The sequence below is a fragment of the Phytophthora ramorum genome, assembly GCF_020800215.1.
Source record: "Phytophthora ramorum isolate Pr-102 chromosome Unknown Phyram_PR-102_s0004, whole genome shotgun sequence".
In the NCBI taxonomy this organism is placed as follows: domain Eukaryota; phylum Oomycota; class Peronosporomycetes; order Peronosporales; family Peronosporaceae; genus Phytophthora; species Phytophthora ramorum.
The window spans coordinates 2,286,071-2,302,094 of NW_027150650.1; the positions used below are offsets into that span (position 1 = coordinate 2,286,071).

Consider the following 16,024-nt stretch of genomic DNA (forward strand, 5'->3'; position numbering starts at 1 on the left):
TAATTGACGTTTGTTACAGGTACAAACCAAGTTTCTGAAACATACTATTTGTTCAGGTTGTGTCTGTCGGAGCATCCGTTGCTGGCACTATATCAATTATGCCAAGGTATGCAGGACGGGTGTCATCGCACTACAAAGCACGAAAATCGGAGGTGTCGATAAGAAATCATCACCCAAGCCTCACTCCCCCCTCCCCCTCTGAGAGCGCGGTGGCGGCACCATAAGCTGAGCGAGAGGTGACCATGCTTCGTCCTGGGTTTAAGCCCGCGTGCTGCGCACACAGGCACTGTTTCGGCTTGCCGAGCGAGTCTGGTTTTACTCCCCCCCCCAAGGGGATGGTGTTTTGTACCTGTAGTAGTTGCCAAAATAATTCATCGCGATAACATCCGTCCTCGAGAATGAGGGGCAGGACGTCGAGTCACTATCTTGCCGCTAAACCAGCTCGTTTGCGATACAAGTGTGTCTACCTGTAGTACAAGCCAAACTGTTGATTGAGGGCGTAACACTGCAGCAAAGCAACCTCGCGCACTTTGAAGGTGTCTACGTGGATACGCCGCAGACGTGACCACAATGCTATCGAAGTCAGGCATCGTTAAGTCAATCTACGCTTGGCAGCCACATGAAAAGTTCATCGTCAAGTGCTGCTGCGGTATATGCGGGAACCTGCGCAAGAGTTTGACGAAAGCGAACGATAGACTACCTGCTCAATACCGTATGGACAGTGTGGCATGTGCGAGACATGTTCATTTGCCGTGAGATCGTCGCAACAGCATTGTGGCCTGTCAATAAGTAGTATAATACAGTATACCTTAGTCAAGCTAGCTGTGGCTCCATCCCATCTTGATGATCGTAGTTACTCAACTGAGTTAGTATCCCAGATGCTCTCTGGGAATGCCATCGCATCGTGCCGACGACGACGCAGCAACAGATTTCAAGATCCAGGCTGCGTAGGATAGCACCGTGCTGAGCAGCCTCCTGCCTCCACCCTAGGGCAGTGAGTGTATCAACTCATTTCATTTTCACTTTCAAATCTGCTGCCCAACCCTCAAGTCCCCACTCCCCCCGACCATACACATGCGTATATCTCTCATTTTCATGGTGATCGCGGCTACCTTCGTGCTTGCCAGCGCGAAGCCCACGGACTCCAACCAGGCCAAGATCGTCCAAGCGACTTTGCCGGAAGGCCCGAGCCAGCGGCTTCTGAGGACCCACCCCACGACCTATGAAGACGATGATTCCGAAGAAAGAGGAAAATTCACTGAGGCAGAAAAAGCTTTGTTTAAAACCATGAAGGCCAATGGTGAGACCCATGGCGACTACGCAGTCAAGTTGGGAATTGCCAAGGCTTTGCGCCGAGGGGAGGCTGAAAGTGCGATTAGGAACAGGCTCATGGCGACGGAGGAGTATGCGATGTGGAAACAATACTACAACTATTTGAACGGTAACAAGTAGACGAAGTCTGCAGATCAAGCACGTTACCGCCACAAGCGTAGCACGTCAGTGTCTGGCCTCGAACCAGTTGCAGATAGATTGTAAACTGACGATGAACCCTTGTAATAGAGTGTCTATCATCAGAAAACATGGATATCTCGTATTTGGCGCGTGCCATTTGTGGAGAACCAGGGAAATATTGAGGGAGGAATGTGAGCACACAAGATTTGGAATACAGTATCGTAATTTTAGGCGTCACCACCGTAATACTAGACGCCAGCACCTTAGCAATGGACAGTGTTCTTACAATGAGACACTCTGCCTAAAATGCCTAGATGCTATTCGTTTGGACTCGGGACCGAACGTCAAATCGGTACCTCAAACAGCACACTGAAAGAGAAAATAGGCAGACGTATTAATGTTGGTTTTAGTATGAAATGGGTTAAGTACGATATAGTGCAGCAACTGACCCCTCGCATGTAATGCGAAACGACTGGGCTGGCGGTTTCGTCGGCGAGAGGAACTACACAAAGAACTTCCTCACTTGAAGCTGCCCCTCTAGTGCATAGTTGCTCTATTAGCCACAGTGTGAGCTTTTGACCCTTTCGAGGGTACTGCAACCGCCTTCAACAGTGTGTGTGCTGGGAGTAATCGAAGCAAAGACGAGCACGAACGATGCCAAGGTGCTGAACTTCTAGCCAGTATCTAAGACCCTACAAGCATCAACTACTTCGGACCTTTCGGATCTCTCCACGGTCATTTTGAACGAGTTGTCGCTCTCGAATTTCTGTTTGACCTGCACATACTGCCTCCAAATCCTACTCCACGCAACTGGGCCGAAGCCCTCATTCGGCTTGCTACCGTGCACCAAAACAAGCTCTCAGAAGCTTGGTTCATCGCTATTAATGACGGTTTGGAGCATGATAGGTACCGCCGCCACAATCTCGCTGTTAACTTCGATCTGAATACTATGACCAACCTCCTTGTTTTGACGACAAAATGTTGTCACGATCTTGATGGTGTATTTGTGCATGACGCGGATGCAGTCGGTGTAGCCTTCGTACGAGATGGCGCCGTCCGTATTGCGATACTTGGAGTTGTATGCATCCACGCAGTAGCGGCAGTAGACGTCCATGCCATTGATGCACCACTCTTTCCAGGGCTCGTCCTGGAGTTAGGTAGGAACTCCCACGCCGACTCGACCACCTTTTGTTCCTTGCCCTGCTCGCTGGTCAGTGTCGCCTCGCCGACAATCTCCAGAGCAACAACGCACAAATGTACGGCATGTCCATAGCCACGCTTCGATAGTGTGCAAGTAGACGAAGCCATGCTTCCCACCGCTTACAACATTATAAAGCACCGTTAATGGCGTTTGTTCAATCGGAGCCCAAAGATACTTCCCAAAGGAGAGTTGTATTCGGACCTCGCCGCGACGTGGAACATGCCCAATAAACGGTTATACGATAGAAAGTGCGCGTACACGTTGTGCGAGGCAATCACGCATACGCCGACCATCTTCTGCGGTCTTGAGTAGCTCCAGTATCGGCCGATCCTTCTTTTTATCTAGGAACCTTCCAGAGTCATGGGTGTACACTTGGCCTGTACGCGGCGTGGACTTGCATACTTCACGAGCCAACTGAATGTTAATGTCGGCACTGCTTCGAGGATGACCCGGAAGAGAACCATGTCCCCAGACCCGACGAGCGGCGGAGAGATCATCCTCCGAGCTGAACCCGATTGACTGTAAGGCGTGGTTGCGTTACTAGGAACGTTCTACAGCCGACGAATACGGCAGGTTCGATATCAAGGCAAATTACCGAGCTCAGTAACACTGCAGAGGTGTGGGTGCTGGGGCCCATTTTTGCGTTGCTGGAGTCCTTGTGTGCGGTGAAGTCTGGGTATTCTTTGTAGTATCGTTGTAGTATCTTTGTAGTAGGACACGGTTGAGTAACACTTACAGTCCTTACTTTTACGGTGCTGCTTTCCAAATCCTCGGTGCTGACATGCCGCACTCAAAAGCTGGGTGCTTTTTTGGTGCTTGAATAAGAGGTTTACATCAGGGAGATCAGGGAAAGCATCACTTGTATACAATGTATACAGAATACTTTATTCGCATTTTAAAAAAGGCCGAGGGACGAGCATTACTGCAACATACTTCCAAGCTTGATTCACCGTGTTTTCCAGCAGTGATCACGACTCTCATAGACTGGATCCAGTTATAATTTGCTCGGTTTTGAACATGTAGTTGGGAAACGTTGCGAGGCCAGGGCAACGACATTCAATGCACATCCCCAGTGCAGTGTGTGGCCCGATCCTCCATGCGCATAGTTGTGAATGATCATGGCACCTCGTCTCGTCTGGCATGACTCCACCTCAAGGCGTACACCAGCAGTACGTCCGGGGCGTAAACCTGCCACGGGGCCGATTACCTTGCTGTTGCGAACCTCCGGCCACAGCTTACAGCAGCGTTCCCACACAGCCTCAACGTCCGCGTCGTCATTTTCCGCGCTCCAGTTGTGAGGCTGTACAGTCCCACCCAGAACAACATCTCCGTTCGGGCGTGGAATGATATAGGTGTGATGTCCATCCCGATGGATTACTGCAGCGTACTTGTCCAGTTTCGGATTGTGGATCTGTCATAAGAGAAAGCAAAAAAATCCGTCAAGTGGAAATTGTTTTCTTTGCTAACTAGATCAACCAACCTTAATGACCTGCCCCCGGATCGGATAGACCGTATCGTCACCAGCAAGTTCTTTCGCTGCCAGACCTGAACACACAAAAATCCACCAAGAGTGAGTTGGTGTGTGCACCATCAGCAATTGCAACTTTGGATATTCTAACCCGTGCAATTGATCAGCAGGTCGCAGTCCTCCACATCGAAGTTTGTAACTCGTCGCCGTTCAAACTTCCCCCCCAATCGACCTACCTCCTTCTGGAGCCACTTCATGAATGCACTGAAATTTAACGGCAAGCCGTTCGTATAAGTAACGTTTCGTCACCAAAAGCAAATATTGCTGTAAGCTGTCACCCAGTATTGTAAATGATGGTCTCGAAGGCGAATCCATGCACTGCATCGGCCGAAACCTTCCCAGCCTCCGCCCGACTTAACAGCCGGAAGTTTTCCACACAATGTGCCCAGTACGGGTGTACCTGGCAGTAGCAGTAACTCATTAAAATAAATAAAAATGAAAGATCCTAATCCAACCTTCCTTACCACCAAAGGAGGTCCTTCACTTGACACTTCGACTCCCTCCACCACATGAATCCCGGCTTCCTCCCCGTGTTGCTGCATCACACTCGTCAGCCAAGCGTAGCTCTCTTCACACCACTTGCTGCAGCCACAACACACACATCAGTTTTGAGAAGAATTCATCAATTTAATAAATTTTGACGTACCGAGGCTTGGCTGGATCGGTGTCGTCTGGGAGCGAGAAGGGCATCCAGAGACCGCCAGCTACGTGCGACGTGGTCGCATCGAACTCCTCGGCGACCACCTGCACATGTCTGAAACCTCTCTGCAGTAGCGCCAGAGCCGACGTGAGTCCGATGACGCCGCCGCCCACTACCAAGACTCGGCAGTCCGCAGCGGTTTTCATTTTAGTGTTTTCCAATTTCTTATCCAAAAGATCGATAAACTCAACTAATTCATAACATTCATCAAATGAATAAGCTAAGTTTTATCGGAAGCACAAACGAGCTGTCGCCATCGAGGCAAAATGGCTAATGGTGCGTTTGCGTGCTCTCCCACTCTGTGTTTCTCTGTTTCTGCGTCCTCTTCTCCGCTCTCCTCATGTAGCTGACGACCCGCTCTCTCCACTGATACCCTTCTCACCCGCTCAGCTACGCTGGACCCGGATAAATTCTACCTCGTGCGAGGCGCCCAGAACAGTACGTGCACCCCGAATTCCCCTCTTTCTTCTGTAAAATACAAAATTCTAACGATTCTATTACCCAGTCGAAGCCGATGAAGTGGACTACCGTAACCTCATGACGCACTACAAACTCGAGTCGCAGCTGGCTAAAATGGCGGACATGACGCTGCCGAGCACGTACCACCACTTGCTGCGCGGCGTGGGTGAGGCGCGCGATTCGCTGACGCCTGGAGAGGCCAAGGGGGACCTCCTGTCACTACTGGAGGGCGTACCCTTCGACCGCCCGATCGAGCCGCTGCCCGAGAGCGTCGTCAAGAGCGCGTTGCAGCTGCCGGCCGGCAGCAAGAGCGGCCCTGTGCTGCACCCGTTGAGCAGTCGCAAGACGCCGGGGCTGATCCACGCGCCACCTCCCACTGCTGCAGAGCGTGCGGCTCATGCCGAGAAGCAGAAGGGTAGAAGTAAGGACGACAAGGATCGCAAGGACAAGAAGGACAAGAAGAAGAAGAAACGAGAGAGAGAAGACGCCTCGATGCTACAGAAGTTACTGGCGCCACTGGTGACCGAGTTGCGTGGGCTGACGTGGTCCGGGTGGGTTGTTAGCGGCAAAGCGGGCAACCCGTTCGTGCAGAAGTTTACCAAGGACAACTGCAAGCGACTGGGCGTGCCGAACTACTTTGACTACGTCAAGAGCCCGATGGACCTGACCCGCATGAAGGAGAAGGTGGAGCACGCCGAGTACTCCAAGATCGACCAGTTCTCCTCGGACCTCAAGCTCATGGCTGCCAACGCCAAGACGTTTAACCGCGTGGGTGAGCCTGTGCACCAGATGGCCATCGAGATCGAGCAGCTCTACGAGTCGAAGCTGCCGACGTATAAGAAAATGTTCGAGGACCTGCAGCAAGAGCGCAAGAAGCGCAAGAAGGAAAAGAAGAAACGGAAAGACAAGAAGAAAGAGAAGTAGGCAGCACGCTTGTGAGAGTCGCAGGTATGGCAGGTTGGTTCATATTCTCTTGTTTCTATTCCACTACGAGCTGCAGCGTCTCCTCTCCTTCATCCTCCTGCTCCCTTCTTCCTCCCAAAGCAGGGTCCAGCATGGGCGTCGTAGGCAGCCACCAGTTCCACACATCTCGACCAAAGTACACGGTCACATTGTGCATGAAGCTGCAGTCTGCCAGCTCTCCTCGTCGTCCGGACAGGAACTCGAGCGTCGTCTTGCCCTCGCGCAGAAGCCACAGATGGAACACAAAGTACCCCGCCAGTAGCAGCCCCACCCCGAGTGACAGCACCCAGGAGCACTTGAGCAGCGACTCGTAGCGTCGGAATCTCGCGTCCCACACCAGCGGACTCACCATGGCGTTGAACAGCAGACAGCTCAGCGACGTGTACAGCAGGAAGAGCAGGAAGTGCTTCTTGTTGCTCCAAGCCACGCAGTTGCCTGTCCAGGGGCAGTGGTGGTCCATGCGAAAGACGCACTTCTGGCACACGGAGCAATGATGGACATGTGCCGCTTTATCATCGTCGCAGCGCTCGCAGTAGCGACTCACGGGCTCGTGGTCGCTGTAAGAACCAGTGGGTCGCTTGCTCGCGGGCCGGGAGCACATGGCGCGCGCGTAGCTCCACAGCATCAACATGGTGGCCACAAAGTAGAGAGCGCTGAGTAGCAGGCCCGATTGCGGGCACACCACGAAAACCCATGTGCACAGCTTGAGCAGCATGAGCCCGAGCGCTACAGCAACGAAGCCCCCGCTCATGATGGCACAATGGTAGTAACGGATGCACAATGGGAATAGAGTAGTACAGTGATCCACTCGCTGTCAGCAGAATAAACAATATCATAATCAAGAAGCAACTAGTTCTCAGAAGTCTTTTGTGACTTTTATCTGTTTGCAGTGATGATATGCTATCCTCGGTTATCAGTTTATAGATCTGTTGCGTTACTCCTCTGTGAGCTTGAGGACGGGGACCGCAGTGGAAATGCACTTGTTGTACAAGTTTAGAGGCGTGCTCACGTTCCACCTCGTCAGATTCAACGCATGAAACGAAGCAGCAACATGGCGAAGGTACTTCAAACGTCGAAATTGACAATGAAAAGGGTGGGGTCTCCATTGGCTGAAACAGCAGCGCGGTGCAGTCTACCACCTGCAAATTGTAGCCTACAATAGCTCGCATTGTTAGCGAGATCAACACTCGCGTTGCCAACGGAAATGGCGTCTGCCCATGGACTTTCGCCACCTGCTGGGCAATGTGGAACTAATAACTCCTGGCACCAACAATTTGTTCATCAATGATGTCGTGCTGGCACGTGCTTGTACTTGGTTGCATCAACAACCAAGTTGGGTCCAATGTTACGACAGAACATGTATTCGGTTGTCCGAAGAGTGAATCGGAACTCGGAACACCCTAAGTCACGCAACCCACGGCATCGACCGGATTGATTTTAAACTTGTCACTTTTCGACTAAGTACCATTTCGTTTGACGCCGCTGGCAGGTTCGAACATGTACAGTATACTTCTCAAGATTGTGTTTGACTCTGGTTTAGTGCAAACTACTCGATGCATCAAGAGGAAGATTGCAACGCTACTCCTTCATGAGCATGAGGAGTTCCCAAAAGGTCCCGACGAGGTACGTAGTGGGAATGCTCTCCGAGTCGCACGTGGAGGTGGTCATTCGCTTGAGGTGGCTGGGATTGTATGACTTTAAAGGCGTGGTCACGATGCAGTTCGGCAGATCCAACGCAGCCAGTGGGGCTATGAGCGCACTGCACGCGCTGTTGGAGCAGGGACTTGCACTCGTCGGGCAGGATGTGTAGTTGGGTTTGCTCTTCAGGGGGTTGAGTATAGCTAGAAGCTCCGTTTTATTGCATGCCTTGCTCGTAGCCGTCGGGGATATCGGCGCGACCGCGGCGACGAAGAGGACGAGCCGTAGCAGCAACATGGAAACGAAGGTATTATACTATTCTTGCGCGTCAAGCGTTGAAATTGAAAGTGAAAGGAGTATGGTCTGCATTGAATGAAGCAATAATTTGGCGCAAACAGTCTACCACCTAGAAATTCTGTAGCGACGATATCAACGCTCACGTCGCCTGCGGGAACAGCCTCTACCTAATTCCTTGTGGATGGCGACGCCCTCGTCCCGAACGGAAGAAGTGCAATCTAGAATAAATTCCTGGCACAAGTACAAGTGTATTTACCATTACCAGTGACATCTGCGGGTGCTCCAATTTTACTTCACTATTCGGTTCCTCTACGCACCCTGCCTCATGGAGGATAATCTTCAGCAAGTGTCCATTGGCAGCGCGCGCACACGATAATTATCTCGCGCCCCGCTTCTGCATAATCGGTTGAACAATAGACGTTCCTCATGCGTGCGGGGCGATCATGGGGGTCGCAGGCTGCTGCGACGGGTTGCCCTGCTTACGCAAAGCGCGGTCAACACGCGGGCGGCTGACCTCCTTGGAACCGCTGCGCTTGTCACCTTGAGCGGCGCTGTTCTCATCGTTCGTGCGCGGTCCGCGAGGGCGACGAGGCTTGCCTCCGTTCGTGGGAGACCCGTTGCCGGACGACTTGTTGCCGTTACTACTATTACTACCCTTCTCCCTCCAGCGACCCTGGCCGCGACGACGCTGGGGAGTCTTGGTGCGAGGGCTGTTGTCCTCCGAACCAGGCTCCTTCTTCTCACGGCCAGACGATCCTGATGGCGACGGCGTGCGCTCACTCTGCACCCCGCCAGCAGCGACCGCTGCAAACGAAAGTGGTGGAGCAGGAACCGACTCCGGGGCCGGCGGGGCCTCGACCGCCGCTTCAACCACCACTGCAACCTCGCCTTCATGTTGCTCGGTAATTCCCTCAACCTCAGCGGCAACTTCCTCCTGCGGTTCAACCTCAGCCGCCTCCACCTCTGCACTGACCTCGTCAGCTTGCTCCTCTTCCAGCTGCGACTCCGTGAAGAAGCTAATCTCTGGCATGGTGTTGATCTCGGCGGGCACAACCGGGATATCGGAGGGGTCTTCCCCCTCAGCTTCCTCCGGCGAGTCAACAGCCTCCTGCTCAACTTCCTCCTGCTCCTCTTCCGTCTTCGGTGATGACATGGTCGCCAACTGGTCCACGAACGCGCGCAGTCCGCTGTACGTTGTATCACACGCAAACACCTTGTCGCTGTCTGCCAAGTACTTTTTGGCCTCTTCTAGCGACTCCATCAAGTTCTCCTCGTACGAAAGCTCAGCCGGCGGGCGCGTGTTGCCTAGCAACACCTTGGAGAAGAAGTCCAGCACCATGGGCACCTCCTTGCCCAGCGCCTGGTGCAAGTTCACCACGTGTAGCGTCTTCAGCAGCTCGTACACATGGCCAAAGTCCTCGCCCCGCTGCTCCGGCACCGGAATATCCTCCTCCTTCTTCTCCTCCACCTGAATCTGCTCAACGGTATGTTCCAGCTCCTGCTCCACCTCCTCAACAGCTTCAGCCGCAACAGCACCCGCAACTACCGTGTCTTCCGCCTCCTGCTGCTTCTTCTGCTCGTCCTCCTGACGGTAAACAGTCAGGAATTGCTCTCGGAGCATCTCCAACTCAGCCACGAGCTTCTCCAGCGTCGCCTTATTGCTCATGAGCTCCAGCTGCTGCGCGTTGAGCACTTTGCCCTCCTGGGCCTCCAGACTCTTGATCTTCTCGAGCTTCTTGCGGTGCGTGCGGATGCGCTTGTACAGCACACTTAAGTATGGGTGGTCCCCACTTAGGTTGCTGAGGGCCTCCTCATCCACCATCTCGTGAGTTGCACCAACTGCAGCAACAACCGCCTTGACCTTGCTCTTGGCCTTCTTGGTCTTCTTACCCGAGCTCGAAGCACTCTTCACAGAGCGAGCTGGAGACTCGGACCGCGCCTCACCGATAGCTCTGGTTTCGCTCTTCTCGATACTGAAGGTCTCGCTGGCCATGGTGCTCTCTGTGCAGCAGGATGGGTCCTCGAAGCCAACGCCTCCGAGTTGGTCGGTCTCCTTCGATGCTTTTCGAGAAATGAGGGCCGGAAATCTTATTTTATAAAAGCCGTGGTGTGACATACACAATACGCAACTTTAATCTATGGAAATGGGTTTACACTTAATGCAACTTTAGACGGCCTCGGTGATCTCGTCCACAATGACCTCGTCCACCTTGATACCGAACGTGCCATCGCCCATAATGACCGTCTCAAGTGTCGTTGTAGACGAGGGGGGACCATTAAGGGCAGATACGGACGTCTCTACAGTCTCCGCCATGGTTTCGTCGATAGTTGGCACTTTCTCGCATTGATCGTCGACGGGCTCTTCAACTTCAACGTCGCCCTCAGGGATCAGCCTGGCCAACGTGTCTTCATCTGCAGCAGCAGTATCCTCGATCTCCTCGCTGACAGCAGTCTCAGTCACTTCAGTGGTGGCAGCAGTAGTCTCGGTCTCTTCTTCGTGGGTCGCCTGATGCTCTGTAGACTGGTCCACCTCCGGAGTTTCTGCACGTGCTTCTTGGCCTTCATCTGCTGTCGGCTCTGCCGTCGGCTGCTCGACTCCTTGCTCACTTCCCTTGGTGGGCGTGGCAGGCATCTCAATAGCGACCTCCTCGGCCGTCAAGCCGAGCTGGTCCTTCAGGTGCGGACACACGGCGTCGATCACAGCGCACGTCTCGTCAAACAGTGTTTCACTGCTGCCCTCGGTGCTGGCGCGCTCGAGAATGTCCTCTGCCTTCAGCACAAGCAACAGGTTGTACAGCGACTGCAGCGTCGTTTCAAACACGACGCTGGACTGCTGTGCCGGCATGGAAGGCGAGCTCGAAGCCACCAACTTGTTCGCTAGCCGACGCAACACCTTCAACCACAACTCCGGGAAATCAGGTAGCTCCATCAGCACGTTCAGGTTGTGAAGGAATGTCTTCGACAGCAGCGTGACGCTGTAGAGAGGAGCTTCGCGTGCCTTCCTGATAGCGCCATCATTGACCTGGTCATCAAACGCAAAGATAATGTCGTCGAAGCACTGCTTCCACGTATCCTTGGCGATCGGCACCCCAGGAAGGAGCAGCGAATTACGCAGGCAGTCCCAGGAGGTCTTTGCAACCGGAGCTCGGTCGTCGTTCAGGTAGCTGAGCATCACGCGCATGACCTGCAGCCACGAACTACCATTCATCTTGTACGTGTTGTCGCTGTTCGCCAGTCCTTGCAGAAGCTTCAGCGCGTCAACAGCGTACGACGTCCGATGGCGAACAAATCCGCAGCAGAGAGACATCCACGGGGTGAAGTTATCGTCCGTTAAGTGTCCTCCTTCAGCGAGTACAATCACGCTCTCCCAACAAGCCGAGCGGCTGTTGATGTACTCGACAACGTTCTGGAGAATGCCCAAAAGTACCTCCCAGTCGTGGAAGTCGTGCATGTACACCAGGTTCGCCTTCAGTAGCATAGTGATCCCCGACGCGAGCCGGTCGCTCAATGCCTTGTACATGTCCTTGTCCATTGTCAAAAGTAGCTCGAGTGTTGCCATCAGCTTCGGACGAATCTTCTCGTCGTGAAAGAGGCGAATACTCACACGCAGAATGTGCACGACCACGCGTTCAACGAGACCTTGCATGTGAAGCTCGTTCAGTGGCGTGGACAGGATGCGCTTCGCGTACAGGTGGAAAGAGTCCCACAGGTTGAGCGGCAAGATGCGGTGCGAGTTGACCAAAATGATATCCACACTCAGTTCCAGCACCAAGATGGCGTTTTCCTGCATCATCGCGTCCACTCCCGAGTCAGAAGGTTGCATGATGCACTTGAACGGATCGCGACACGAGATCAACGTCTCCAGCAGGCTTGTCAACGCTTTCTCTTGCAGTTTGCGAGTCAAACGAAGCCAGTTCTCCTTCTCGAGAATCCCGCCGCCGAGCTTCATCACCTCCTCGCGAAGCATTTTATTGACCAGAGAGAAACTCTCGTCGACCTTTTCCTCCTCGGCCCAAAGGTAGTATGACAGAGAGCCCCAAAGGCCACTATTCACGCTCTGACCCTGACTTCCGTAAGCTGTACCCTGGCTAGCTTGCGTCATGCTCTTCATGCGGCTGCGGATTGCAGCTTGGCGTTCTGCCTGTCGTCTAGAGCGCTCTCGGGTCTTTCCAGAGAGCCCGCTAGCGCTTTGACCACGGCCTGGGGACAACTTAGGCGGGGACGGCGCGTGGGTCGATGGCCCGCCCTGCATCGGTGGCAGGGGTACCCCTCGCGAGTCCACGAAATCGTCAATCTCGACCAGCGACGTGGGGACAGCGTCCAGCTCGTTGAACATGAGCATACACTCCACCACATTCGCCCAGCCCTTGCGGAAATACTCACTCTTGTTCTGCACAAACTGGAACAGCAACTTCAGTGATAGGAGCGCTCGACGAGTTTTTGCACCTTGCACCAGATCCACATCTATCGAACGACCGGGTTGCTGCGAGGCGGCCAAGACCTCAATCTCTGATCCATCATCCTGTCGACGGACAATTCGCTCTCCGATGGCATCTGTTGATCCCTGCTCCGACGAGGACGGTAGAGGAGTCGACGCCGAGTGTTTCAATACACCGCTTGAGCTTGGCGGCACATAGACCTTTTCACCGCTCAAAATGCCGTGTGCAAACGTGAGGAAGTACGAAGACAGCGCTCCCATGATCTTGTTGAATTCGTCCGACATGTCGTAGTAAAGCATGATCTTCGCACAGTTGCTTAGACCTTCCAGCGAGCGCTCCATATTGGTTAGGTCGCACGTCTTCTCAAATGCCAGCAAAATGCTCTTCATCGTGTTCTCGGAAATCAAGTTGAACATGTCCTTCTCGTAGAGACCAGCTCGCAGCTTCAGAATACTCGTATTTGACGTAAAGCTTGCGCCAACCACGTTCTCCGATCTCTTGAGGACGCCATCCCACTGCATTGAGTACCTGTCAACCGTCGAGGAGGGAGACTCCATGAAATCCGACACATCGTGCTGCATCTGAATCTCCTTCTCTAGGATGTTGTAGTACAAATCAGTCAAATACTCCGAGGGTAAATCCTGGCCTGCATTGATGCCACGGTTGTTGCGAACGAATTCCTCAACGGTCATCTTCTTCGCAATATGGTCCGAGTGCAAATCCGTGTTCAGCATGATAATGCTGAAAGCCAGCACGTAGGCCGCATCAGCGTCAGCCAGAGGCCCAGACGATCCTGCTTGAAGATAGAGCTGCTTCGAGAAGGCCTCCATCATCCGGTCAATCTTTTGCGCCTCGCCTGGCAGACGGAACTTCGCCAAAAACATTCGGAGCGCCTCATCCAGTGATGGAGCCGACCGGAAGTCAAACATAGCGACGTACGCGTCGCGTACAGCCGCGTTAAATGGGTACTTCTCGATAGGACCATCACCGATGTAGTCACCAATGAGCGTCTTGTTCAAACCTGGCGTATGCAGCAGGAATGAAGCAACAGATTCAGGGGTTAGCTTTTCCGGCAACAGCCCAATTTGTTGAGAGAACGCCATCCAGTTCTTCTGATCGCTGTTGAATTTCTCCGCAGCCAATGCGTAGCGTTTCTTAGCGCGTTTGCGCTGCTGCAACACTTCCGCAGTTCGCTCTCGCGCGGTGTGCAGCCATGCGAGCTGGTCTGCCGGGTTGTCGGGTTCACTCTGCTCTGAATCCGAGTCACTTTCGCTTCCTGACATTACGAGATGCATGAGATCTCGCACCGAAGACATGGGTGAAATGTCCTCCATCGGAAACTCGCCAGAAGAGCTCTCCGTACCAGGAGAGGCTCCAGCTGTAAACCGCGCTAGATCAGACCCCTGTAGGCTCAATACACCCGAGTTACTTCCAAATGTCCTGGAACCTGACGTTTTTGCCGGGGTGTTTAGAGGACAACGCCGAGCGATGGATTCAACGACTGCTAGCAGCCCCTCAAGGCACAATAGCGTAAGAGCATTCAGGCTGCCATCGGTGCCTGACATGGACTGGCAATTCCGCGCCAGCGACTTGCACAATACCTCGAACAAGTTCGTGCAGTGGACATCGCAGTCGTAATTAATGTACAGATCCAGCATGAGTGCCGGCTCGCGGCAGAACTCGAGCAGTGATTCCAACGCGAGTTCTTTCTGCTCATCGGAGCAGGACGGCGAGTCGATAATGCGCATGTGGACGCTCGTGAAAAACACTTCCAGCTGCACCTTCAAGTGATCCTTGATCGAGTTGAACAGGTTGAACACAACACGCAGCGTCAGCGACAGGATGCCCAGCTCCTCCGTCTCGGAGTTTTGCAGCAAGAACTTGGACAGGTCTCCTTGCAGCACCGACACCAAGCACGGATGGTTGCCCAATCCCGTCCCGGCCGTCTCCAACACGACGTTAATCAGCCTCAGTCCCAGAACGCACGTCATCTCTTCGTTCTCCGTCGGCGAGATCAGCCCGGAAACAAAGTGCAGGATCCGTTCCAGCAGCGGGATTCCGTACGGTTTATCTGCTGCTTTCGTCGCGTCGGTCGTCAGTTCCACCGTCGCTGGAGGCTGTTCTCCCAGTCCAATTTCCAGACTCTCGTCGTACTCCGGCAGTGTATGGTCTTTCCTCTGCTCCACCTCCTGTTGTTGCTGGGTCTGCGGCGACAGCGGTTGACTGTTCTTCGTCTGGGGCTCCAGCTCGTCAATGCGGTCAAAGACCGTGAGCACCAAGTGGGACAGCGTGTTGTCCGCCGACCTGCACAGGTGCATCGAGGACCTCGGCTGGCAGCGGATACTGTAGCACAGCTGCAGCATCTTCCACAGATTGTCCCCCGAGATCAGGTGGCCTGCGTCACAGCGGACACAGTACTCTACCAGCTCCAGGAGCTTCATGAGCACAGCCTCGTCGTCCGCTCGGTGGGTCTCTTCGAACCTGCAGCGAGACACGCACACGGCGATGCGGTTGATGGCTACATCGGCCCGTAGAGAATCGCAGGTTATGAGCCCATAGAGCAGAAACTTGTTGATGGCCGAGATGGCGGCGCCCGTGATGAAGCCGCTCGTGCGCTCCGACTCGATGACCATCACGAAGGGCAGCAGGTACGTGACCGTGTCCACGTCCGCCAGGTCCGTGACCGACTGCAGCTCGTAGTGCAGCTGCTTGAAGGCGCGCATCATGGGTGACTGCGTGGACGCTGGGATCTCCTGCGTGAAGCGGTCCACACTGGCCCAGCGCGCGTTCACGCGCATCATGGACAGCACATTGTGGATCTCGCCCTTGACGCAGTTCATGCTTTACGAAGTGACGTGTCGGGAGAGCAAGTTGCGTTAGTTATGTTGCGTGTGGAGGAGATTATTTATTATGTTGCGGTAACAAATGTGTGACGTGTGACAAGGACAACTTCAAGTTGCACGTGATGGAGGCGATAGGACTATTGGTGGCGACTATCGCGGAGCTGGAAGCAGAGCATAAGACCCAGCTATGAGATGCGGCTATAAAGCTCAAGAGGTCTGGGACTTCATTGCAGTAGAGCGTGAACATGGAGCATATGCACGAGCAAACTCCCACGAATCCTAAACGCTCGGTAAGCAACTCATCATTGCGTGTATTCAGAACGCGCGATTGCACGAGGACATGCGCTTCATGCTAAGTGGTGTCTAGCGACCTCGGTGAAGGTGATCTCGATCTCCAAGAAGACCAGGAAGTGTGGGCATACCAAGCAGCACAAATGTACGTTTTCCCAGAAAGTAACTTCGCGTCCGACAGCTATGATAGGTAACATGCAGCAGTAGTCGGGC

The 16,024-nt window shown here is 53.7% G+C and overlaps 6 protein-coding genes across 6 annotated transcripts; 2 read left to right on the plus strand and 4 right to left on the minus strand.

The window, feature by feature from the left end:
• Window positions 1-1,074: 1,074 nt before the first annotated feature.
• On the plus strand, window positions 1,075-1,452 carry KRP23_5241 (RxLR effector protein; the record flags this gene model as incomplete). Its single annotated transcript, XM_067895867.1, has 1 exon — window positions 1,075-1,452. The coding sequence occupies one exon, from the start codon at window positions 1,075-1,077 to the stop codon at window positions 1,450-1,452; it is 378 nt and encodes a 125-aa protein (XP_067746846.1).
• A 2,195-nt stretch (window positions 1,453-3,647) lies between these two features.
• Window positions 3,648-5,027, minus strand: KRP23_5242 (D-amino-acid oxidase; the record flags this gene model as incomplete). Its single annotated transcript, XM_067890285.1, has 6 exons — window positions 3,648-4,064; window positions 4,134-4,198; window positions 4,273-4,385; window positions 4,460-4,581; window positions 4,646-4,763; window positions 4,828-5,027. The coding sequence occupies 6 exons, from the start codon at window positions 5,025-5,027 to the stop codon at window positions 3,648-3,650; spliced, it is 1,035 nt and encodes a 344-aa protein (XP_067746847.1).
• A 120-nt stretch (window positions 5,028-5,147) lies between these two features.
• KRP23_5243 (SWR1 complex bromodomain subunit bdf1) lies at window positions 5,148-6,264 on the plus strand (the record flags this gene model as incomplete). Its single annotated transcript, XM_067890286.1, has 3 exons — window positions 5,148-5,157; window positions 5,272-5,319; window positions 5,387-6,264. The coding sequence occupies 3 exons, from the start codon at window positions 5,148-5,150 to the stop codon at window positions 6,262-6,264; spliced, it is 936 nt and encodes a 311-aa protein (XP_067746848.1).
• Window positions 6,265-6,319: 55 nt separating this feature from the next.
• Window positions 6,320-7,054, minus strand: KRP23_5244 (Palmitoyltransferase ZDHHC20-A; the record flags this gene model as incomplete). The annotated part of the gene is made up of 1 exon (XM_067890287.1): window positions 6,320-7,054. The coding sequence occupies one exon, from the start codon at window positions 7,052-7,054 to the stop codon at window positions 6,320-6,322; it is 735 nt and encodes a 244-aa protein (XP_067746849.1).
• Window positions 7,055-8,662: 1,608 nt separating this feature from the next.
• On the minus strand, window positions 8,663-10,231 carry KRP23_5245 (uncharacterized protein; the record flags this gene model as incomplete). Its single annotated transcript, XM_067890288.1, has 1 exon — window positions 8,663-10,231. One exon carries the CDS (start codon window positions 10,229-10,231, stop codon window positions 8,663-8,665), a length of 1,569 nt encoding a protein of 522 aa, XP_067746850.1.
• A 174-nt stretch (window positions 10,232-10,405) lies between these two features.
• KRP23_5246 (ARF guanine-nucleotide exchange factor GNOM) lies at window positions 10,406-15,517 on the minus strand (the record flags this gene model as incomplete). Its single annotated transcript, XM_067890290.1, has 1 exon — window positions 10,406-15,517. One exon carries the CDS (start codon window positions 15,515-15,517, stop codon window positions 10,406-10,408), a length of 5,112 nt encoding a protein of 1,703 aa, XP_067746851.1.
• Between the last annotated feature and the right edge of the window lie 507 nt (window positions 15,518-16,024).